Raw genomic sequence first — 24,414 nt, forward strand, 5'->3', positions numbered from 1 at the left:
CGTGCCTGGCAAGGCGATGTTGAATAATCCTTGCCAGGACCTTTCCTGGCACACTGAGGAGTGAGATGCCACTGTAGTTGTTACAGTCTGTGCAGTCTCCCTTCTTAAAGATGGGGACCACCAGGGCATCCTTCCAGTCCTGCAGAACCCGTCCAGTGGTCCAGACTGTTTTATGATGTCATGTAGGGCAGTCTGTGCACAAACGCCACCCTCCCTCAGCATTTCGCTTGGGAGATCATCTCTGCCCGGGCATTAAAGTTACCCAACAATTTGACTGTCCCGAGGGGCCACTTTACACAGGACCTATGACAGGAGGTCATAGAAGGCATCTGACTCATCAGCCTTGCCTGCATCCCTCCACGGATGTTCATCTTCAGTGGGGGCATAAGTAACCACGACCACCACTCCTCGCCTCCGGTTGATGGGAAGGCGAGCCCAAAGTAGCCTGGGGCTTACAGCTTCCCACACCTCAACGCCACGCTCCCACGCCCCCTTCATTCTTTTGTTCAAAAGAAGAGCCACACCCTGTTGTTTGGCAGTCTGCTGCCCCGAGTAGAGGACTGTCCACCCCTCATGGTGGCAGGAGCCAGAGCCGGTCCACCAGACCTCCTGAATGCCACAGAGATCCAGGCGGTACCGGTCCAGCTCCCGACAGAAGAGTGGGCAGCCCCTCCTCCGCAGTGAGCGTTCGAACATTCAATGTGGCCATCCGTAATGGCTTTTCGTTGTTTCTGGAGGATCCCCGCGGGTAAGGATTCAATCTCCTGGCTCCGCCAAATGGGGTTTGGCCAGGAGACGTCACAGACGCCTGTCCTCCTGGGGCCTCCGGCACAAGCTTGTTAATTACATTTTTCAGTCGTAGTTTAGTGGTAGTTAATTGAAGGTGGAGGGGTTACCAGCCCCTCGCACCCGTCCAGAGCCCCCATTTAGCCGCTGTGGTGGTCACAGACGCCATGAGGGGAAAGAGCAATCGGATTTGGCCCTCCCCCCCCCCACAGCACTGTCCACGACAACGTTGCCCGTCCGGCACCACGAAGAGGTAGGGGGTTGTTTTACCGGACAGACTCACCACACAGAGACCCACAAACTCACCACACAGAGACCCACAGACTCACCACACAGATACCCACAGAATCAACACACAGAGACCCACAGACTCACCACACAGAGACCCACAGACTCACCACACAGAGACCCACAGACTCACCACACAGAGACCCACAGACTCACCACACAGAGACCCACAGGCTCACCACACAGAGACCCACAGACTCACCACATAGAGACCCACAGACTCACCACACAGAGACCCACAGACTCACCACACAGACCCACAGACTCACCACACAGAGACCCACAGACTCACCACACAGAGACCCACACTCACCACACAGAGACCCACAGATTCACCACACAGAGACCCACAGACTCGCCACACAGAGACCCACAGACTCGCCACACAGAGACCCACAGACTCACCACACAAACCCACAGACTCACCACACAGAGACCCACAGACTCACCACACAGAGACCCACAGACTCACCACACAGAGACCCACAGACTCACCACACAGAGACCCACAGACTCACCACACAGAGACCCACAGACTCAACACACAGAGACCCACAGACTCACCACACAGAGACCCACAGACTCACCACACAGAGACCCACAGACTCACCACACAGAGACCCACAGACTCACCACACAGAGACCCACAGACTCACCACACAGAGACCCACAGACTCACCACACAGAGACCCACAGACTCACCACACAGAGACCCACAGACTCACCACACAGAGACCCACAGACTCACCACACAGGGAACCACAGACTCAACACAGACCCACAGACTCACCACACAGAGACCCACAGACTCACCACAGATACCCACAGAATCAACACACAGAGACCCACAGACTCACCACGCAGAGACCCACAGACTCACCAGAGACCCACAGACTCACCACACAGAGACCCACAGACTCACCACACAGATACCCACAGAATCAACACACAGAGACCCACAGACTCACCACACAGAGACCCACAGACTCACCACACAGAGACCCACAGACTCACCACACAGAAACCCACAGACTCACCACACAGAGACCCACAGACTCACCACAGATACCCACAGAATCAACACACAGAGACCCACAGACTCACCACGCAGAGACCCACAGACTCACCAGAGACCCACAGACTCACCACACAGAGACCCACAGACTCACCACACAGATACCCACAGAATCAACACACAGAGACCCACAGACTCACCACACAGAGACCCACAGACTCACCACACAGAGACCCACAGACTCACCACACAGAGACTCACAGACTCACCATACAGAGACCCACAGACTCACCACACAGAGACCCACAGACTCACCACGCAGAGACCCACAGACTCACCACGCAGAGACCCACAGACTCACCACACAGAGACCCACAGACTCACCACATAGAGACCCACAGACTCAACACACAGAGACCCACAGACTCACCACACAGAGACCCAGACTCACCACACAGAGACCCACAGACTCACCACACAGAGACCCACAGACTCACCACACAGGGACCCACAGACTCAACACAGACCCACAGACTTACCACACAGAGACCCACAGACTCACCACACAGAGACTCACAGACTCACCATACAGAGACCCACAGACTCACCACACAGAGACCCACAGACTCACCACGCAGAGACCCACAGACTCACCACACAGAGACCCACAGACTCACCACACAGAGACCCACAGACTCACCACACAGGGACCCACAGACTCAACACAGACCCACAGACTCACCACACAGAGACCTACACTCACCACAGATACCCACAGAATCAACACAGAGACCCACAGACTCACCACGCAGAGACCCACAGACTCACCAGAGACCCACAGACTCACCACACAGAGACCCGCAGACTCACCACACAGAGCCTCACAGACTCACCATACAGAGACCCACAGACTCACCACGCAGAGACCCACAGACTCACCACACAAGCAAATAATTCCAATTTTGTTTTTATTCATCAGCAGTGCCACTGGCTCTACCTGAAGCCACGGGGAAGGGGCAGTCCCCCCGTCACTTAGAGTGCAGCACAGCAACAACTAAACAGCTACACAACAACTAACCAACAGCTACACAACAACTAACCAACAGCTACACAACAACTAACCAACAGCTACACAACAACTAACCAACAGCTACACAACAACTAACCAACAGCTACACAACAACTAACCAACAGCTACACAACAATTAACCAACAGCTACGCAGTGAATGGGTGGGTTAGTGAGGGAGTGAGTGGGTGGGTGAGTGATTGGGTGAGTGGGTGAGTGAGTGGGTGAGTGGGCGAGTGAGTGAGTGAGTGGGCGAGTGAGTGGGTGGGTGAGTGGGTGGGTGAGTGGGTGGGTGGGTGAGTGGGTGGGTGGGTGAGTGGGTGAGTGAGTGGGTGGGTGAGTGGGTGGGTGAGTGAGTGGGTGAGTGGGCGAGTGAGTGTGTGAGTGGGTGAGTGTGTGAGTGGGTGAGTGAGTGTGTGAGTGAGTGTGTGAGTGAGTGGGTGAGTGAGGTGAGTGTGTGAGTGGGTGAGTGTGTGAGTGAGTGGGTGGGTGAGTGAGTGAGCGAGTGGGTGGGTGGGTGAATGGGTGGGTGAATGGGTGAGTGGGTGAGTGAGTGGGTGGGTGAGTGAGTGGGTGGGTGAGTGGGTGAGTGAGTGGGTGGGTGGGTGAGTGGGTGGGTGGGTGGGTGAGTGAGTCAGTGGGTGGGTGGGTGAGTGGGTGGGTGGGTGAGTGAGTGAGTGAGTGAATGGGTGAGTGAGCGAATGGGTGAGTGAGTGAATGGATCAGTGGGTGAGTGAGTGAGGGAGTGAGTGGGTGAGTGAGTGAGTGGGTGGGTGGGTGAGTGTGTGGGTGAGTGAGTGAGTGTGTGGGTGAGTGAGTGGGTGAGTGTGTGAGGTGAATGGGTGTGTGGGCGAGTGTGTGTGTGTGTGTGAGTGAGTGGGTGAGTGAGTGTGTGAGTGAGTGTGTGAGTGTGTGAGTGGGTGAGTGGGTGAGTGTGTGGGTGAGTGAGTGGGTCGGTGAGTGTGTGGGTGAGTGAGTGTGTGGGTGAGTGAGTGGGTGAGTGTGTGAGGTGAGTGAGTGGGTGAGTGAGTGTGTGGGTGAGTGGGTGAGTGTGTGAGTGAGTGTGTGGGTGGGTGAGTGTGTGGGTGAGTGTGTGGGTGAGTGGGTGAGTGAGTGTGTGAGTGAGTGTGTGAGTGGGTGAGTGTGTGGGTGAGTGAGTGGGTGAGTGTGTGGGTGAGTGAGTGTGTGGGTGAGTGAGTGGGTGAGTGGGTGAGTGAGTGTGTGGGTGAGTGGGTGAGTGTGTGGGTGGGTGGGTGAGTGTGTGGGTGAGTGAGTGTGTGGGTGAGTGAGTGGGTGAGTGTGTGGGTGAGTGAGTGGGTGATTGGGTGAGTGTGTGAGTTGAGTGAGGTTATTTTCTTTCTCGGGGCCAGGTCTCCAACAGGAGCAGCTCCACATTCGGGCCTCCTTTTCACTCTGGGACAACTTTACAAATCTCACTCCAGGTCATACACAGACACACACAGAGAGAAACACAGAGACACACACAGACACACACACCGCAGACACACACAGACACACACAGCCACAGACACACACACACAGCAGACACACACAGACACAGAGACACACAGCAGACACACAGAGACACAGATAGACACAGAAACACACACACAGACACAGAGACACACACAGACACAGAGACACACACACAGACACAGAGACACACACGGACACACACAGCTGACACACACACAAACACACACACAGACACAGCTGACACACACAGACACACACAGACACACACACAGCTGACACACACAGCTGACACACACTGACACACACAGCTGACAACAACCGCCATTCGCCACTAAGTAGCGGTGACGTCACCACGACGCTTGTGCCAGGACATGTGCACCTTGAGGCCACGTGGAGTGTCGAACGCCCGCTGGCAGGAGGTCACGGGGCAGACCCAGGTGCCACGGGTCGACTGACTGAGATGACTGGCTGATGCACCACCTGTGCCCCCTACTGTGCCAACCTGCTGTGCTTTAGCCACCCGGCGCTCCGCTCGTTGTTGTGAGCGTCGCTCCTCCGCCCTCCGTTGTTGTTGGAGGGCGACTGCCTCCAACTGCCCAGTAGCGTCCTTCATGAGCCTCCTCCACAGAGGCCGATCTTGACACCGCTGGTACCGGTCATCGGCAAGTCCACTCAGCTCCACGTCCTCCTGTACCACATCACTCCATCTCTTCTCTAGCCCGTGCCGCGCCCGTTTAGCCCCCTCGATCCGGCTGAACAAAAGCTGTTTCGGCATGCGGTGGCTGGGCATGCGGGCTACATGACCCAGCCATCGCAGCCTTCCCCGCCGGAGGAGCTCACCGATGGGACCTTGCCCAGATCTTTCAAGGATTTGTGAGCTCCTCACACAATCCAGTTTGGTTAAACCCAGGATGGATCGTAGACAGGCCAGCCTAAATGTTTCTAACCGGCGAAGATACAGCTGACACACACAGACACACACACACTGACACACACAGACACACACACAGCTGACACACACTGACACACAGACACACACTGACACACACACAGACACACAACTGACACACTCAGACAGCTGACACACACTGACACACACACACTGACACACACACTGACACACACAGACACATACACACTGACACACACACACACACAGAAACACAGCTGACACACACACAGCTGCCCATGATCCATCCTAGGTTTAACCAGGCTGGATTGTGTGAGGAGCTCACAAATCCTTGAAAGATCTGGGCAAGGTCCCTTCGGGGAGCTCCTCCGGCAGGCAAGGCTGCGTTGGCTGGGTCATGTAGCCCGCATGCCCAGCCACCGCATGCCGAAACAGATTTTGTTCGGCCGGATTGAGGGGGCTAAACGGGCGCGGCACGGCCTAGAGAAGAGACGGAGTGATGTGGTACAGGAGGAGAGGACGTGGAGCTGAGTGGACTTGCCGATGACTGGTACCAGCGGTGTCAAGATCGGCCTCTGTGGAGGAGGCTCGTGAAGGACGCTACTAGGCAGTTGGAGGCAGTCGCCCTCCAACAACAACGGAGGGCGGAGGAGCGACGCTCACAACAACGAGCGGAGCGCCGGGTGGCTAAAGCACAGCAGGCTGGCACAGTTGGGGGCACAGACACACACACAGACACACACACACAGACACACACACAGAGACACACACTGAGACACGCACACACACAGACACAGACACACACAGAGAGACACACACACAGACACACACACAGACACACCTACAGAAACACACACACAGAGACACACACAGAGACACACACACACAGACACACACACACAGACACACACACACAGACACACACACACACAGACACACACAGACACACACACACAGACACACACACAGACACAGACACACACACACAGAGACACACACACAGAGACACACACACAGACACACAGACACACACACAGACACACACACACAGACACACACACACAGACACACACACAGACACACACACACAGACACACACACAGACACACACACACAAAGACACACACACAGACACACACACACACAGACACACACACAGACACACACACAGACACACACACAGACACACACACACACACAGACACACACACAGAGACACACACACAGACACACACACACACAGACACACACACACAGACACACACACAGACACACACACAGACACAGACACACACACAGACACACACACACACACAGACACACACACACAGACACACACAGAGACACACACACACACAGACACACACACAGAGACACACACACACAGACACACACACAGAGACACACACAGACACACACACAGAGACACACACAGACACACACACAGAGACACACACACATAGACACACACACACAGACACACACACAGAGACACACACACACAGTCACACACACACAGACACACACACACACAGTCACACACACACAGAGACACACACACACAGTCACACACACACAGAGACACACACACACAGTCACACACACACAGACACACACACACAGTCACACACACACAGAGACACACACACACAGTCACACACACACAGACACACACACAGTCACACACACACACACAGTCACACACACACAGACACACACAGACACACACACACAGACACACACACAGTCACACACACACACAGTCACACACACACAGAGACACACACACACACAGTCACACACACACAGAGACACACACACACAGTCACACACACACACAGTCACACACACACAGACACACACAGAGACACACACACACAGACACACACACACACACAGTCACACACACACAGAGACACACACAGAGACACACACACACAGAGACACACACACAGACACACACACAGAGACACAGACACACACACAGACACACACACACACAGTCACACACACAGACACACACACAGACACACACACAGAGACACAGCTGACACACACAGAGACAGGAAGCATCCCGACGGGAGTGGATCACTCATCGCAGTCCTCCTCGTTGCTGCGGCAATGACGAGGAGGAGGTGATGGAGGAGGTGATGGAGGAAGTGATGTAGGAGGTGATGGAGGAGGTGATGGAGGTGGTGATGGAGGTGGTGCTGGAGGAGGTGATGGAGGAGGTGACAGAGGTGATGGAGGAGGTGATGGAGGAGGTGATGGAGGTGGTGATGGAGGTGGTGATGGAGGAGGTGACAGAGGTGATGGAGGAGGTGATGGAGGAGGTGATGGAGGAGGTGATGGAGGAGGTGATGTAGGAGGTGATGTAGGAGGTGATGGAGGAGGTGATGGAGGAGGTGATGGAGGAGGTGATGGAGGAGGTCATGGAGGTCATGGAGGAGCTGATGGAGGAGGTGATGGAGGAGGTGATGGAGGTGGTGATGGAGGTGGTGATGGAGGAGGTCATTGAGGAGGTCACGGAGGAGGTGACGGAGGAGGTGACGGAGGTGACGGAGGAGGTGACGGAGGAGGTGATGGAGGAGGTGATGGAGGTGGTGATGGAGGTGGTGATGGAGGAGGTGACGGAGGTGATGGAGGAGGTGATGGAGGAGGTGATGGAGAAGGTGATGGAGGAGGTGATGGAGGAGGTGATGTAGGAGGTGATGTAGGAGGTGATGGAGGAGGTGATGGAGGAGGTGATGGAGGAGGTGATGGAGCAGGTGATGGAGGTCATGGAGGAGCTGATGGAGGAGGTGATGGAGGAGGTGATGGAGGTAGTGATGGAGGTGGTGATGGAGGAGGTCATTGAGGAGGTGATGGAGGAGGTGATGGAGGAGGTGACGGAGGAGGTGACGGAGGTGACGGAGGAGGTGATGGAGGAGGTGATGGAGGAGGTGATGGAGGAGGTGATGGAGGAGGTGATGCAGGAGGTGATGGAGGAGGTGATGGAGGAGGTGACGGAGGAGTTGATGGAGGAGGTCATGGAGGAGGTGATGGAGGAGGTGATGGAGGTCACGGAGGAGGTCACGGAGGAGGTGATGGAGGAGGTGATGGAGGAGGCGATGGAGGAGGTGACGGAGGAGGTGATGGAGGTGGTGATGGAGGAGGTGACGGAGGAGGTGACGGAGGAGGTGATGGAGGTGGTGATGGAGGAGGTCATGGAGGAGGTGATGGAGGTCACGGAGGAGGTCACGTAGGAGGTGATGGAGGAGGTGATGGAGGAGGCGATGGAGGAGGTGACGGAGGAGGTGATGGAGGTGGTGATGGAGGAGGTGACGGAGGAGGTGACGGAGGAGGTGATGGAGGTGGTGATGGAGGAGGTCATGGAGGAGGTGATTGAGAAGGTGATGGAGGTGACGGAGGAGGTGATGGAGAAGGTGACGGAGGTCATTGAGGAGGTCATTGAGGTCATTGAGGAGGTCACGGAGGTGATGGAGGAGGTGACGGAGGTCATTGAGGTTATTGAGGTCATTGAGGAGGTCATTGAGGTCATTGAGGAGGTCATTGAGGAGGTGGCGGCTGCGAAGTCAGCCGCAGCCGTTTGGGGGGCCGCCGCCGCACCAACAAGGGGGGGCACAGCAGGCGGACGCAGTCGAGGCAGAACAGGGGGTGGGTGTCCATGAGGGGTCCCAGCGCCAGGCGCAGGACGCGCTGCGGACTCCCAACGATCACCTCCCCGTGCTCCACCTCCTCCCCGTGCTCCACCTCCTCCCTGTGCTCCACCTCCTCCCCGTGCTCCACCTCCTCCCCGTGCTCCACCAGCCCCGCCACGTGCACAGCGTCCAGCATGCTCAGCAAGAAGTAGGAGTTGTCGTACAGGGCAGCCGCCCCCGTCTGGGGAGATGGAATCTGTCTCTGTCTCACCGCTCTGTCTCACCGCTCTGTCTCTGTCTCACCGCTCTGTCTCACCGCTCTGTCTCTGTCTCACCGCTCTGTCTCTGTCTCTGTCTCACCGCTCTGTCTCTGTCTCACCGCTCTGTCTGTCTCTGTCTCACCGCTTTGTCTCTGTCTCATCGCTCTGTCTGTCTTGTCACTCTGTCTCACCGCTCTGTCTCTGTCTCACGTCTCTGTCTCACCGCTCTGTCTCTGTCTCACCGCTCTGTCTCTGTCTCACCGCTCTGTCTCTGTCTCACCGCTCTGTCTCTGTCTCACCGCTCTGTCTCTGTCCCACCGCTCTGTCTCTGTCTCACCGCTGTCTCTGTCTCACCGCTCTGTCTCACCGCTCTGTCTCTGTCTCACTGCTGTCTATGTCTCACCGCTGTCTCTGTCCCACCGCTGTCTCTGTCTCACTGCTGTCTCTGTCTCACCGCTCTGTCTCTGTCCCATCACTCTGTCTCTGTCTCACCGCTCTGTCTCTGTCTCACTGCTGTCTCTGTCTCACCGCTCTGTCTCTGTCTCACCGCTCTGTCTCTGTCTCTGTCTCACCGCTGTCTCTGTCCCACCGCTGTCTCTGTCTCACTGCTGTCTCTGTCTCACCGCTCTGTCTCTGTCCCATCACTCTGTCTCTGTCTCACCGCTCTGTCTCTGTCTCACTGCTGTCTCTGTCTCACCGCTCTGTCTCTGTCCCATCGCTCTGTCTCTGTCTCACCGCTGTCTCTGTCTCACCGCTCTGTCTCTGTCTCACCGCTCTGTCTCTGTCCCACCGCTGTCTCTGTCTCACCGCTCTGTCTCTGTCTCACCGCTCTGTCTCTGTCCCATCGCTCTGTCTCTGTCTCACCGCTGTCTGCCTACTCACCATGGTGAGTGCGCGTGCCGTGGTCTCGAGGTGGCGCAGGAGAGCAGCGGAGAGAACCTGGCGCAGCGACGCGGAGGACGCAAAGAGGCGGACGACGCAGTCGGCGAGGGAGTGCAGGCGGTCGAACTGCACGCACGAGCAGAGACACACAGACACAGAGAGACACACACAAACAGACACACAGAGACACAGAAAGACACACACAGAAAGACACACACAGAGACACACAGAGACACACAGAAACACACACAGACACACACACAGAGACACACACACAGAGACACACACACAGACACACACACAGAGACACACACACAGACACACACAGACACACACAGACACACACAGAGACACACACACAGACACACACACAGACACACACACAGACACACACAGAGACACACAGACACACACACAGACACACACACACACATACAGAGACACACACACACATACAGAGACACACACACAGACACACACACAGACACACACACACAGAGACACACACAGACACGCACACAGACACACATACAGAGACACACACAAAGAGACACACACACAGACACACACACACACAGACACACACACACACAGAGACACACACACAGACACACACAGAGACACACAGACACACACACAGACACACACACAGACACACATACAGAGACACACACACACATACAGAGACACACACAGACACACACACAGACACACATACAGAGACACACACACACAGACACGCACACAGACACACATACAGAGACACACACAGACACACACACAGACACACACACAGTCACACACAGACACACACACACACAGACACACACAGACACACACACACACAGACACACACACACACAGACACACACACAGACACACACACACAGACACACACACACAGACACACATACAGACACACACAGAGACACACAGACACACACACAGACACACATACAGAGACACACACACATACAGAGACACACACAGACACACACAGACACACATACAGAGACACACACACACACAGACACGCACACAGACACACATACAGAGACACACACACAGACACACATACAGAGACACACACAGACACACACACACAGACACACACACAGACACACACACACAGAGAGATGATGGTGCCGCCGTGGCGGAACGCCGACGGCCGATCTCCCTGTGCTGACGACGCAGTGGTGGTGGTTATGGTGTTTGTGGTGGTGGTGGCGGTGGTAGCGGTGGTGGTTGTGGTGGTAGTGGCGCTGGTGGTGGCGGTTGTGGTGGTGGCAGTTATGGTGGCGGTTGTGGTGGTGTCCGGCAAAAACCCCCTACCTCCTCGTGGTGCCGGACGGCAAAGCTGTGGTGGGCAGTGCCGTGGGGGAATGGCCAACTGAGATTGGCCATTCCCTTCACGGCGTTTGTGACCACCACAGCGGCCAAATGGGAGCTCTGGACAGGTGCGAGAGGCTGGTAACCCTTCTACCTTCAATTAACTACCACCAAACTACGATTAAAAAAAATGTATTAAGCTTTTGCCGGAGGCCCCGGGGGGCAGGCGTCTATGACGTCTCCTGGCCAAACCCCATTTGGCGGAGCCAGGAGACTGAATCCTTATCCCCGGGCCTCCTCCAGAAATAACAAAAAACCACACTACGTGTGGCCACGTGGAATGTTCAAACGCTCACTGAGGAGGAGAGGCTGCCACTCCTCTGTCGGGAGCTGGACCGGTACCGCCTGGATCTCTGTGGCATTCAGGAGGTCCGGTGGACCGGCTCTGGCTCCTGCCACCATGAGGGGTGGACAGTCCTCTACTCGGGGCAGCAGACTGCCAAACAACAGGGTGTGGCTCTTCTTCTGAACAAAATAAATAAGGGGGCGTGGGAGCATAGCGGTGAGGTGTGGGAAGCTGTAAGCCCCAGGCTACTTTGGGCTCGCCTTCCCATCAACCGGAGGCGAGGAGTGGTGGTCGTGGTTACTTATGCCCCCACCGAAGACGAACATCCGTGGAGGGATGCAGGCAAGGCTGATAAGTCAGATGCCTTCTATGACCTCCTTTCACAGGTGCTGGCTAAAATGGCCCCTCAGGATAGAGTCATCTTGTTGGGTGACTTCAATGCCCGAGTTGGTCATGATGCTGGCACCTGGTCTGGAGTGATTGGAAGGCATGGGCCAGATCAGCTTAATAACGGTAGGAGGCTGCTAGATTTGTGCAGCCCATGGGCTTGTAATTACCAACTCGCTGTTCCGGCATCGGCGCATCCACACGTCATGGATGCATGCCGGGTCCAAGCAAGAACATCTGCTGGACTATGTAGTGACGAAACAGCGGATACGGGCCCATGTCATTGGCACCAGGACCTACCGTGGAGCTGATCTGCCCTCTGACCATCGACTTGTCATCTGTACGATGCTCCTGCCATTCTTCCATTCCGGTGGTAGGTGTACACCCAGGACCCCATTCAAACTCATAGTGGCATGGTCTCAGCTAGCTGATGAAAGTTGCAAGTGCGAATTTCATGATCGCTTGCGGCTGGGGTTGGCATCGTCCCCCACTCCTTCTCATGTCGAGGGGAAATAGGCGAGGTTTAGGAATGTGACTCAGGCAGCTGCAATGGCTTTGGGTACACGGTCCAGAGCTCCTCAGATACCCTAGCTGACACAGGAGGTGTTCAGACTCGCTGAGAAAAAGCGACAGGCCCACTCTCATCGTCTCCAACATCCCATGTCAGTGAATGAGGCCTACCGCAGCCTTCGTTTGGAGGTTTGGAGAGCCGTGAGGCGCTGCAAGGATGGGTGGTGGTCACGGGCTGCTGAGGAGATGAAGTCTGCCTCAATGGCCCGCGATCACAAATCGCTCTTTAACTCCATCAAAAAAGTAACCTGCAGCGCCACACCTATTACCATCATTAGGTAAAAGAACGGTGATCCAATCTCCGACCCCCAGGAACTGGTTTACAGATTTGCTGAGCATTTCAATGAGGTCCTGGGGGAGGGGAAATCCCTCAGCCTGGAAAATATCGTGGGACAAAGTGGGGATTACACTGTGAGTGGCTGGCTGAGGTGCCATCTGTTGAGGAAGTACTGAAGGCGATACAGAGTCTGAGACCAGGAAAGGCAGCGGGCAGAGATGATCTCCCAAGCGAAATGCTGAGGGAGGGTGGCGTTTGTACACAGACTGCCCTACATGACATCATAACAACAGTCTGGACCACTGGACGGGTTCCGCAGGATTGGAAGGATGCCCTCGTGGTCCCCCTCTTTAAGCAGGGGGACCGCACAGACTGTAACAACTACAGGGGCATCTCACTCCTCAGTGTGCCGGGAAAGGTCCTGGCAAGGATTAATCAACATTGCCTTGCCAGGCACGCTAAGGAGAGGCTTGCGGAGCCCTAATGCGGTTTCAAGAAAGGGCAGTCCTGCACGGATGTCATATTTTCTGTCCGTCTGCTACAGCAGAGGTGTTGGGAATTCCAACAAGACCCACATCTCTGCTTTATTGACCTGGTCAAGTCCTATGATACCATCAGTAGGCCTGGGCTCTGGGTTGTTGTTTGTGCTTTCGGCGTCCCTTACCCGCTGCTGACAATTATAAAGGACCTTCATGATGGTGAGCGGGCCCGGGTAAAACTACGTGGTCGGGAGTCGGAGCCATTCCCTGTTCACTTTGGGGTGCGACAGGGATATCCTCTGACTCCTACATTATTGAACATCTATTTCGATCACGTAGTTCGTGAAGCCTTCAATAGCTGGGAGGCTGATCGATGCCCGGGTTCGGTCAAGGGATGGCACCCTATTGCTCAACCATGTTATGTATGCCCATGATCTGGTAGTTTCTGCTCACACAGAGGAGTTGGAGGCACTGCTGCTGAACCTGGAGCTTGCCACTAAGAGGTGGGGCCTTACCATCAGCCCCACAAAAACTAAGCACCTGCCTGGGTATTTTGAACCATTGGACACTCCACCCCCACAACTCCCAATTGGTGATAGGGCAGTTGTGGAGAGAGTGGAGAGTTTCCCATACCTGGGCAGTGTGCTCATGACCGGCTCCGGTTTGACAGCAGAGGTCTCACTCCGAATCAGTCGAGCGGCAATATCTCTTCATCGGTTGTGTAACGCTGTGTGGAAGCTACCTGGTCTGTCGCTTCGCACGAAGCTTCAGGTATTCTCGGCCATGGTCACTCCCTCCCTTCTCTACGCTTGCGAAACGTGGACTCCCCTAATGGAACATCTTCGCCGGTTAGAAACATTTAGGCTGGCGTGCCTACGATCCATCCTGGGTTTAAACAGGCTGGATTGTGTGAGGAGCTCACAAATCCTTGAAAGATCTGGACAAAGTCCCATCGGTGAGCTCCTCCGGCAGGCAAGGCTGCGATGTCTGGGTCATGTAGCCCGCATGCCCAGCCACCACATGCCTAAACAGCTTTTGTTCGGCCGGATCGAGGGGGCTAAACGGGCACGGCATGGGCTAGAGAAGAGATGGAGTAATGTGGTACAGGAGGACGTGGAGCTGAGTGGACTTGCCGATGACCGGTACCAGCGGTGTCAAGATCGGCCTCTGTGGAGGAGGCTCGTGAAGGACGCTACTGGGCAGTTGGAGGCAGTCGCCCTCCAACAACAACAGAGCGGAGGAGCGACGCTCACAACAATGAGCGGAGCGCCGGGTGACTAAAGCACAGCAGGTTGGCACAGTAGGGGGCACAGGTGGTGCATCAGCCAGTCATCTCAGTCAGTCGACCCGTGGCACCTGGGTCTGCCCCGTGACCTCCTGCAGCGGGCGTTCGACACTTCACGTGGCCTCAAAGTGCACATAGCCTCGCACAAGCGTCGTGGTGACGTCACCGCCATTGAGTGGCGAATGACGGTTGTTGCTGTTGGTTGTGGCGGTGGTGGCGGTGGTTGTAGTGGTGGCGGTGGAGAGCCGCATCCAGAATGGGAATAATTTTCTCCTCCAGCAAGAGGACTCTGGTGTTGTGTTGTTGCGATGTTGCGTTGTTGCTGTGTTGTTGTTGTGTTGTTGTTGTTGATGACACAGCTGTCCGGCAGGGGGACACGGGGTCACGACGAGGCACTCGTTTAGGGCCGAGGCGACCTGGGGGTGGGGGGTGGGGGGGTGGGGGTGGGGTGGGGGGTGGACCCCGCACGCACCCTGTCCAGGCTGTCGTCGCTCACGATCTGCACGCAGGCGCGGTCCGCAAACTCGGCGGCGAAGGCTCCTCCACCTCCTCCTCTTCTTCCTCCTCCCTCACCTCTTCCTCCCTCACCTCTTCCTCCTCCCTCACCTCTTCCTCCTCCCTTACCTCTTCCTCCTCCCTCACCTCTTCCTCCTCTCTCTCCCCCTCCTCCTACCGCCTCTCCCAGCCGCCTCCCGGCCTCCCGCAGCGCCACCCTCAACGCCGCCAGCAGCGTGGCCCTGGACCCCGACTCCCACGGCCAGACCCGGGCACCCGGCCCGGGCTCCCGGCCCCGGCCGGGGGGCTCCTCGGGGCCGTGAATCGTCAGCGTCGTGGAGCAGATGTGCCGGAGGTAGCGCGACCATCGCCCCTCCGCTCCCTCCTCCGCTGGTGAGCGGGCACCGCCGCCGCCGCCGCCGCTGCCGCCGTCGTCATCGCCGTCACCATCATCACTACCATTGCGACCATCATCCATGCCAACAGCACCACCACCACCACCGTCGTCGTCATCACCACCACCATCATCATCATCAACATCATCACCACCACCACAGCCACAACCACCATCACCATCACCACCGTCAAGCCGATCGGTGATGTCGCCCTGGCGATGGTGATGGTGACGATGTCGTTGATGGGGGAGGACGCCGGTGATGTCATTGTTGACGTCACTGTTGACGTCATTGTTGACGTCATTGTTGACGTCACTGTTGACGTCATTGTTGACGTCAACAGTGACGTCGTCCTGGATGCTCGTCGTCGGTGTTTGAGCGGCGACCTGGCCAACTGGGACACATCGACATCACCACCATCAACATCGTCATCGCCATCATCATCACCATCATCATCGCCATCATCATCACCATCATAATCACCATCATCATCATCACCATCATTAACATCATCACTATCATCAACATCATCAACACATCAACATCATCAACATCATCACCGTCAACCCACAGACTCACAGACTCACACACAGACCCATAGACTCACACACAGACCCACAGACTCACACAGGGAGACCCATAGACTTACACAGAGACTCATAGACTCACACACAGAGACCCATAGACTCACACAGAGACCATAGACTCACACAGAGACCCATAGACTCACACACAGAGACCCATAGACTCACACACAGACCCATAGACTCACACACAGAGACCCATAGACTCACACACAGAGACCCATAGACTCACACACAGAGACCCATAGACTCACACACAGAGACCCATAGACTCACACACAGAGACCCATAGACTCACACAGAGACCCATAGACTCACACAGAGACCCATAGACTCACACAGAGACTCATAGACTCACACACAGAGACCTATAGACTCACACAGAGACCCATAGACTCACACAGAGACTCATAGACTCACACAGAGACCCACAGACACACACAGAGACCCACAGACTCACACAGAGACCCATTCACTCACACACAGAGACCCATAGACTCCGTGTGCCCGTGTCTCCGTTTCTCCCTGTCCCAGTGTCTCCCTGTCTCCGTGTCTCCCTCTCCCAGTGTCTCCCTGTCTCCCTGTGTTCCCGTGTCTCCGTGTCTCCGTGTCTCCGTGTCCCCGTGTCTCCGTGTCTCCATGTCTCCGTGTCTCCATGTCCCCGTGTCTTCGTCCTCACGCTGTATCAGCCGAAACGGCTCCAGCTGCTGTCCCGGTCCCCGCGCTCTGTCCCCACGTCTCCCCACGCGGCCTCCGCCTCCACCTCCACCGCCTCCTCCACCGTCTCCTCCACCTCCTCCACCTCCTCCGCACGGCCTCGCCGCGTCTTCGCCGAGCTCTATCCACTGCTGCAGCTCCCTCGCTCGCTCGACCGCCCGCCCGGGGGGAGCCCCCCGGATCACCGCGACCGCCAGGGCCATGGAGAGCATGGGGGGCACACACACAGGGGGTGGGGCTCTGGGGGGGGGGGGGGGGGGAGACGTTACCCACACCACGTGACACACACACCACGTGACACACACACCACGTGACACACACCACGTGACACACACACCACATTACTCACACCACGTGACACACACACCACGTGACACACACCACGTGACACACACACCACGTGACACACACACCACGTGACACACACACCACGTTACTCACACCACGTTACCCACACCACGTGACACACACACCACGTTACACACACCACGTGACACACACACCACGTGACACACACACACCACGTGACACACACACCACGTGACACACACCACGTGACACACACCACATTACCCACACACCACGTTACCCACACCACGTTACCCACAACAACGATAACAACCGCCATTCGCCACTAAGTGGCGGTGACGTCACCACGACGCTTCTGCCAGGCTATGTGCACCTTGAGGCCACGTGAAGTGTCGAACGCCCGCTGGCAGGAGGTCACAGGGCAGACCCAGCAGGTGCCACGGGTCGACTGACTGAGATGACTGAGATGACTGGCTGATGCACCACCTGTGCCCCCTACTGTGCCAACCTGCTGTGCTTTAGTCACCCGGTGCTCCGCTCGTTGTTGTGAGCGTCGCTCCTCCGCCCTCCATTGTTGTTGGAGGGCGACTGCCTCCAACTGCCCAGTAGCGTCTTTCACGAGCCTCCTCCACAGAGGCCGATCTTGACACCGCTGGTACCGGTCATCGGCAAGTCCACTCAGCTCCACGTCCTCCTGTACCACGTCACTCCATCTCTTCCCTAGCCCGTGCCGCGCCTGTTTAGCCCCCTCGATCCGGCCGAACAAAAGCTGTTTGGGCATGCGGTGGCTGGGCATGCGGGTTACATGGTTCAGCTAACGCAGCCTTGCCTGTCGGAGGTGCTCACCGATGGGACTTTGTCCAGATCTTTCGAGGATTTGTGAGCTCCAGACACAATCCAGCCTGGTTAAACCCAGGATTGATCGTAGGCAGGCCAGCCTAAATGTTTCTAACCGGCGAAGATGCTCCATTAGGGGGGTTCACGTTTTGCAAACATAGAGAAGGGAGGGAATGATCGTGGCCGAGAAGACCTGAAGCTACATGCGGAGCGACAGACCAGGTAGCTTCCACACAGCGTTACGCAAGCGATGAAAAGATATTGCCGCTCGACTGATTCGGAGTGAGACCTCTGCTGTTAAACCGGAGCCGGTCATGAGCACACTGCCCAGGTATGGGAAACTCTCCACTCTCTCCACAACTGCCCCATCACCGATTGGGAGCACCACGTTACCCACACACCACGTTACCCACACACCACGTTACCCACACACCACGTGACACACACACCACGTTACCCCCACACCACGTGACACACGTTACCCACACAACACGTGACCCACACACCAGGTGACACACGTTACCCACACACCACGTTACCCACACACCACGTTACCCACACACCATGTTACCCACACACCAAGTTACCCACACACCACGTGACCTACCTCGATTCCATGGCGCGCGCTGCCTCCCCGGCATACACACACCACGTGACCCCACCACTGTACCCACACACCACGTTACCCACACACCACGTTACCCACACACCACGTTACCCACACACACGTTACTCACACACACGTGACCCACACACCACGTTACCCACACACCACGTGACCCACACACCACGTTACCCACACACCACGTGACCCACACACCACGTGACCCACACACCACGTTACCCACACACCACGTGACCCACACACCACGTTACCCACACACCACGTTACCCACACACCAAGTTACCCACACACCACGTGACCTACCTCGATTCCATGGCGCGCGCTGCCTCCCCTGGCCTCGAGAGCTGCCGTAAACCGTATATTTTGGTATTGTGTTTTACGACACCAGCTGTAATTTTACGACACTCGACGTAAACACAGCTTGCCTGACGCCTGCCGCAAAGCCGAGGGTTTTTTTTACGACACCTGCCGTAAACCAGTGCGTTGTGTTTTACGACACCCTCCGTAATTTTTACGCCACTTCACGAGGTAATGAATTTACGACACCTGTCGTAAATCTCAGGGTTGTGTTTTACGACATCCGCCGTACATTTTTACGACACCTGCCGTAAGGTAAACGAATCTCTGAATGAACATCCCTTCAGGACGGTGATGAATCAATGATGAATCTATAACAGATCTATCATTAATCTATAAATAATCTATAGCAGATCTATACTTAATCTATAGCTACGACGGAGCAGATCAGCGAGGATCTCACAGCTGGTATCAAACAACCACAGTCTTGGGCAGGGCGTTCGTAAGTCGGGGACTGTACACTGCGTAAGATAAGAGTATTTTTTTTAAATAAATGTATAACACATTTATAATTAAGATGTAAGAGTATTTAGATGATTAGCTGACTGCCGACGTTAACGTTGAAAGCAGCCGGAGCAGACCGATGGGTAGCAACGCGTTCGTAAGTCGGGGACGCATACTTGTTAAGATTTAAGATAATTTAGATGATTTGGCTTGCGGCTTAATTGAACGTCCGCGGCCTTGAGCCATCTCCGTCGAAAGCGGCCGCAAGCTTCGTGGCAGCTACGACGGAGCAGATCGCCTTAATAAAACAAAGCCGCCGCGTCCGTACGTCGGGGCGTCCGTACGTCGGGGCGTCCGTACGTCGGGGCGTCCGTACGTCGGGGCGTCCGTACGTCGGGGCGTCCGTACGTCGGGGCGTCCGTACGTCGGGGCGTCCGTACGTCGGGGCGTCCGTACGTCGGGGCGTCCGTACGTCGGGGCGTCCGTACGTCGGGGCGTCCGTACGTCGGGTACCACATCTTGGGGAGATTCGAGATACGAACGCGGCGTCTGCCGTTAAGTGAAATTGAAGTTTGACTTCGAACTGGTGATGTTGGAGCGGTCTCCACGTTCCGGTGTCTCATCAGCAGCGTGTGGCTGTGGGGGTGTCGGGTGATGTTGGAGCGGTCTCCACGTTCCGGTGTCTCATCAGCAGCGTGTGGCTGTGGGGGTGTCGGGTGATGTTGGAGCGGTCTCCACGTTCCGGTGTCTCATCAGCAGCGTGTGGCTGTGGGGGTGTCGGGTGATGTTGGAGCGGTCTCCACGTTCAAGTGTCTCATCAGCAGCGTGTGGCTGTGGGGTGTCGGGTGATGTTGGACCGGTCTCCACGTTCCGGTGTCTCATCAGCAGTGTTGTATGTCGGTGTGTCCGGTGATGTTGGACCGGACTCCACGTTTCAGTGTCTCATCAGCAGTGTGTGGCTGTGGGGTGTCGGGTGATGTTGGACCGGTCTCCACGTTCCGGTGTCTCATCAGCAGTGTTGTATGTCGGTGTGTCCGGTGATGTTGGACCGGACTCCACGTTTCAGTGTCTCATCAGCAGCGTGTGGCTGTGGGGGTGTCGGGTGATGTCCGAGCGGTCTCCACGTTTCAGTGTCTCATCAGCAGCGTGTGGCTGTGGGGGTGTCGGGTGATGTCCGAGCGGTCTCCACGTTTCAGTGTCTCATCAGCAGCGTGTGGCTGTGGGGGTGTCGGGTGATGTTGGAGCGGTCTCCACGTTACGGTGTCTCATCAGCAGCGTGTGGCTGTGGGGGTGTCCGGTGATGTTGGAGCGGTCTCCACGTTCCGGTGTCTCATCAGCAGTGTTGTCTGTCGGTGTGTGGGGTTGGTGGGCCGCGTGGAGAGCAGAGCGCCGGCCATGTGCGTGGGCTGCGTCGTGACGGCGTTCCCCGCCCGGGGCTCCACCTGCCTGGAGACCGGCGCCTTCCTCCTCAACTTCGCCGCCTGTGCCGCCTGCAGGCGCCGCGACACCGTGGACGCCCGCGGCCGGCAGGTGCGGCGGCCCGGGGGCGGTGGCCGCCGGCAGCGCCGCCGTGGGGCGACCGGTGCCGTGACCGCCGGCGGTGGTGGCGGCGGTGGTGGCGGTGAAGGTGGTGATGATGGCGAAGGGATTGGTGGTGGTGGTGGTGGTGACGGTGGTGGTGGAAGAGGTAGTGGTGGCAGTGGTGGTGAAGGCGTTGATGGTGGCGGCAGTGGCGGCGGTGGTGGCTGTGAAGGTGGTGATGGTGGTGATGGTGGTGAAGGGATTGGTGGTGGTGGTGGTGACGGTGGTGGTGGAGGAGGTGGTGGTGACAGTGGTGGTGAAGGCGTTGATGGTGGTGGTGGCGGTGGTGGCGGCGTTGATGGTGGTGGTGGCGGTGGTGGCAGTCGTGATGAAGGCGTTGGTAGCAGTGGTGGCGTTGATGGTGGTGGTGATGGTGGTGGTGGCAGTCGTGGTGAAGGCGTTGGTAGCGTTGTTGGTGTTGATGGTGGTGGTGGTGGCGTTGATGGTGGTGGTGATGGCGGTGGTGGCAGTGGCGGTGGTGGCGAGCGGCGCACGCGAGAGGCGCGGGAGGGAAGCAATGACGGCGACGGCGACGACGATGATGACGACGACGACGAAGACGACGAGGAGGAGGAGGACGACGATGAGGACGACGACGATGACGACGAGGAGGAGGAGGTAGTGACGTACGAGCACGTGTGCGCGGCGTGCGGCCACACGGTGGCCACGCACGAGTTCACGTGCGCGCTGTCCGGGGGCTACCGGGCGTACGCCATGCACTGCCTGCTGTGCGGGCGTGCCGAGCGCGAGGTCAGCGTGATGCCACACGACCCGCGCTGGGCACTCGCCTCGTTCTGAGGCACGCGGGCGCGCGGATTGATGGAGGGGTTGGTGGGCCGATTGACTGATTGATGGGCTGAGTGATGAACTAATTGATGGACTGTTTGATGAACGAATTGATGGTTGCATGCACTGATTGATTAATGGACGGATTGATATATAGATTGATTTACTGATTGATGGGCTGACTGATAAACTAATTGATGGACTGATTGATGGGCTGATTGATGAACAAATTGATGGATGCATGCACTGATTGATTAATGGATGGATTGATGGACAGATTGATTGACTGATTGATGGGCTGTGATAAACTCATTGATGGACTGTTTGATGAACGAATTGATGGTTGCATGCGCTGATTGATTAATGGACGGATTGATGGACAGATTGATTGACTGATTGATGGGCTGAGTGATAAACTAATTGATGGACTGTTTGATGAGCAAATTGATGAATGCATGCACCGATTGATTAATGGATGGATTGATATATAGATTGATTGACTGATTGATGGGCTGACTGATAAACTAATTGATGGACTGATTGATGGGCTAATTGATGAACAAATTGATCGATGCATGCACTGATTGATTAATGGATGGATTGATTGACTGATTGATGGGCTGAGTGATAAACTCATTGATGGACTGTTTGATGAACGAATTGATGGTTGCATGTGCTGATTGATTAATGGATTGATGGACAGATTGATTGACTGATTGATGGGCTGAGTGATAACCTAATTGATGGACTGTTTGATGAACGAATTGATGGTTGCATGCACTGATTGATTAATGGACGGATTGATGGACAGATTGATTGACTGATTGATGGGCTGACTGATAAGCTAAGTGATGGACTGATTGATGGGCTGATTGATGAACAAATTGATGGATGCATGCACTGATTGATTAATGGATGGATTGATGGATAGATTGATGGGCTGAGTGATAAACTAATTGATGGACTGATTGATGGACTGTGATGAACAAATTTATGGATGCATGCACTGATTGATTAATGGATGGATTGATGGATAGATTGATTGACTGATTGATGGGCTGACTGATAAACTAATTTATGGACTGAATGATGGGCTGATGAACAAATTGATGGATGCATGCACTGATTAATGGACGGATTGATGGACAGATTTATTGACTGATTGATGGGCTGAGTGATAAACTAATTGATGGACTGATTAATGGACTGTTTGATGAACAAATTTATGGATGTATGTGTAGTGACTCAACCCGGAGACAGTAATACTTAGAGGCACTTATTTTTTATTAACAAACACCATCGGAGTAACACAACACCCTACGTGGGTGCACACTATGATTATTATGAAGACCGTCTATTGTCGGCGGCACTACTAGGTTAGAACAGTTGGTAGGCCGTCTGACTAACAGCGCCCCGGGATGGTGAAGACGGAGATGACGACGAGGAGATGACGACGACGGTGGCCTTGAGCAGCACGACGGGGATCCCGCTTCCAGCGACAGCCCCCGAGCTCCCGCTCAGGGCCCCCTTTTATACTCCCAGCGCGGATTTGCTCCGCCCCGGCCACGCCCCCTTTCTGGAACCTCCTGGCGGGTTCCCGGGGCTCCCCGATTGGCCCCTTCTATGAACTTTCCCCGAGATCTCCCCCTCTCGTATATACCGTGGCCTGCTGGCCTGAGTACTTCTGTTCACCGCAGTTCCCCTTTTCCGCCAGCAGCCAGCGCTATACTCCTACATATGCACTGATTGATGAATGGACGGATTGATGGACAGATTGATTGACCGATTGATGGACTGAGTGATAAACTAATTGATGGACTCATTGATGGACTGCTTAATGAACGAATTGATGGATGCATGCACTGATTGATTAATGGGCAGATTGATGGATGGATTTATGGAATGATTGATTGCTGGGTGGATAGTTGTATTGAATGGTGAATGGATTGATGGATGTGGTTGATTGACGTGTTTTTGTTATAGTTTGGTGGTCGTATTGCCCAATAAAATTCGCACTCCTGGGCGCTCAAGGACTGGATGTCCTCTGTCTGTGCGTCTTCGTCCCTCTCCCTCGCTGCTTTCTCGCAAATTCATTTTCTCAAAGGCGAAACATGGACACACCTCCCGTTTATTACAGATTCGTTTTATTCGTTCATATACCCCACCACCACCACTCCTCTGCACACCCCAAAGAATTCACCCCTTCTACCATGATCCTAGTAGCAAAAGTAACAAATGCTACGGGCCCCGGCAACTTTCAAGGGCCCCGCGCTAAACGCTTTCAAG

General features: G+C 55.6%; 2 protein-coding genes across 6 annotated transcripts; one reads left to right on the forward strand and one right to left on the reverse strand.

Annotated features, from left to right (window-relative positions):
- Window positions 1-8,862: 8,862 nt before the first annotated feature.
- On the reverse strand, window positions 8,863-19,385 carry LOC142906539 (uncharacterized). 3 transcript variants are annotated; one of them, XM_076054575.1, is made up of 5 exons: window positions 19,264-19,385; window positions 17,152-17,429; window positions 15,471-16,282; window positions 10,326-10,451; window positions 8,863-9,439 (listed from the first exon to the last, which is right to left on the reverse strand). In XM_076054575.1, exons 1-5 carry the CDS (start codon window positions 19,272-19,274, stop codon window positions 9,092-9,094), a joined length of 1,575 nt encoding a protein of 524 aa, XP_075910690.1. In that variant the 5' UTR covers window positions 19,275-19,385; the 3' UTR covers window positions 8,863-9,091. The 3 variants fall into 3 exon arrangements, with proteins under 3 accessions (XP_075910690.1, XP_075910691.1, XP_075910689.1); XM_076054576.1 differs by lacking the exon at window positions 19,264-19,385 and adding an exon at window positions 18,943-19,257 and having other exon boundaries at window positions 8,863-9,424; XM_076054574.1 differs by lacking the exon at window positions 19,264-19,385 and adding an exon at window positions 18,943-19,257.
- Window positions 19,386-19,520: 135 nt separating this feature from the next.
- On the forward strand, window positions 19,521-24,166 carry LOC116957902 (uncharacterized). Of its 3 annotated transcripts, none has more exons than XM_076054584.1 (2): window positions 19,521-19,918; window positions 21,147-24,166. In XM_076054584.1, the coding sequence occupies exon 2, from the start codon at window positions 21,157-21,159 to the stop codon at window positions 22,138-22,140; it is 984 nt and encodes a 327-aa protein (XP_075910699.1). In that variant the 5' UTR covers window positions 19,521-19,918; window positions 21,147-21,156; the 3' UTR covers window positions 22,141-24,166. The 3 variants fall into 3 exon arrangements, with proteins under 3 accessions (XP_075910699.1, XP_075910700.1, XP_075910701.1); XM_076054585.1 differs by having other exon boundaries at window positions 19,521-19,759; XM_076054586.1 differs by having other exon boundaries at window positions 19,533-19,572.
- The last annotated feature ends 248 nt before the right edge of the window (window positions 24,167-24,414 follow it).

The sequence above is a fragment of the Petromyzon marinus genome, chromosome 66 (genome assembly GCF_048934315.1).
Source record: "Petromyzon marinus isolate PM22_M1 ecotype Great Lakes invasive population chromosome 66, UKy_Petmar_22M1.pri1.0, whole genome shotgun sequence".
NCBI classification, from domain to species: Eukaryota; Metazoa; Chordata; class Hyperoartia; order Petromyzontiformes; family Petromyzontidae; genus Petromyzon; species Petromyzon marinus.

Bases quoted from the DNA above. Each gene is read 5' to 3' on its own strand.
- LOC142906539 (XM_076054575.1), bottom strand. The intron at 16,283-17,151 runs GTGAGGACGAAG...GATGTGTCCCAG, and splicing joins GCCGTTTCGGCTGATACAGC to TTGGCCAGGTCGCCGCTCAA. The intron at 10,452-15,470 runs GTGCGTGCGGGG...TCGTGCGTGCAG, and splicing joins GCGACGACAGCCTGGACAGG to TTCGACCGCCTGCACTCCCT.
- LOC116957902 (XM_076054584.1), top strand. From the start codon at position 21,157: ATGTGCGTGGGCTGCGTCGTGACGGCGTTCCCCGCCCGGGGCTCCACC.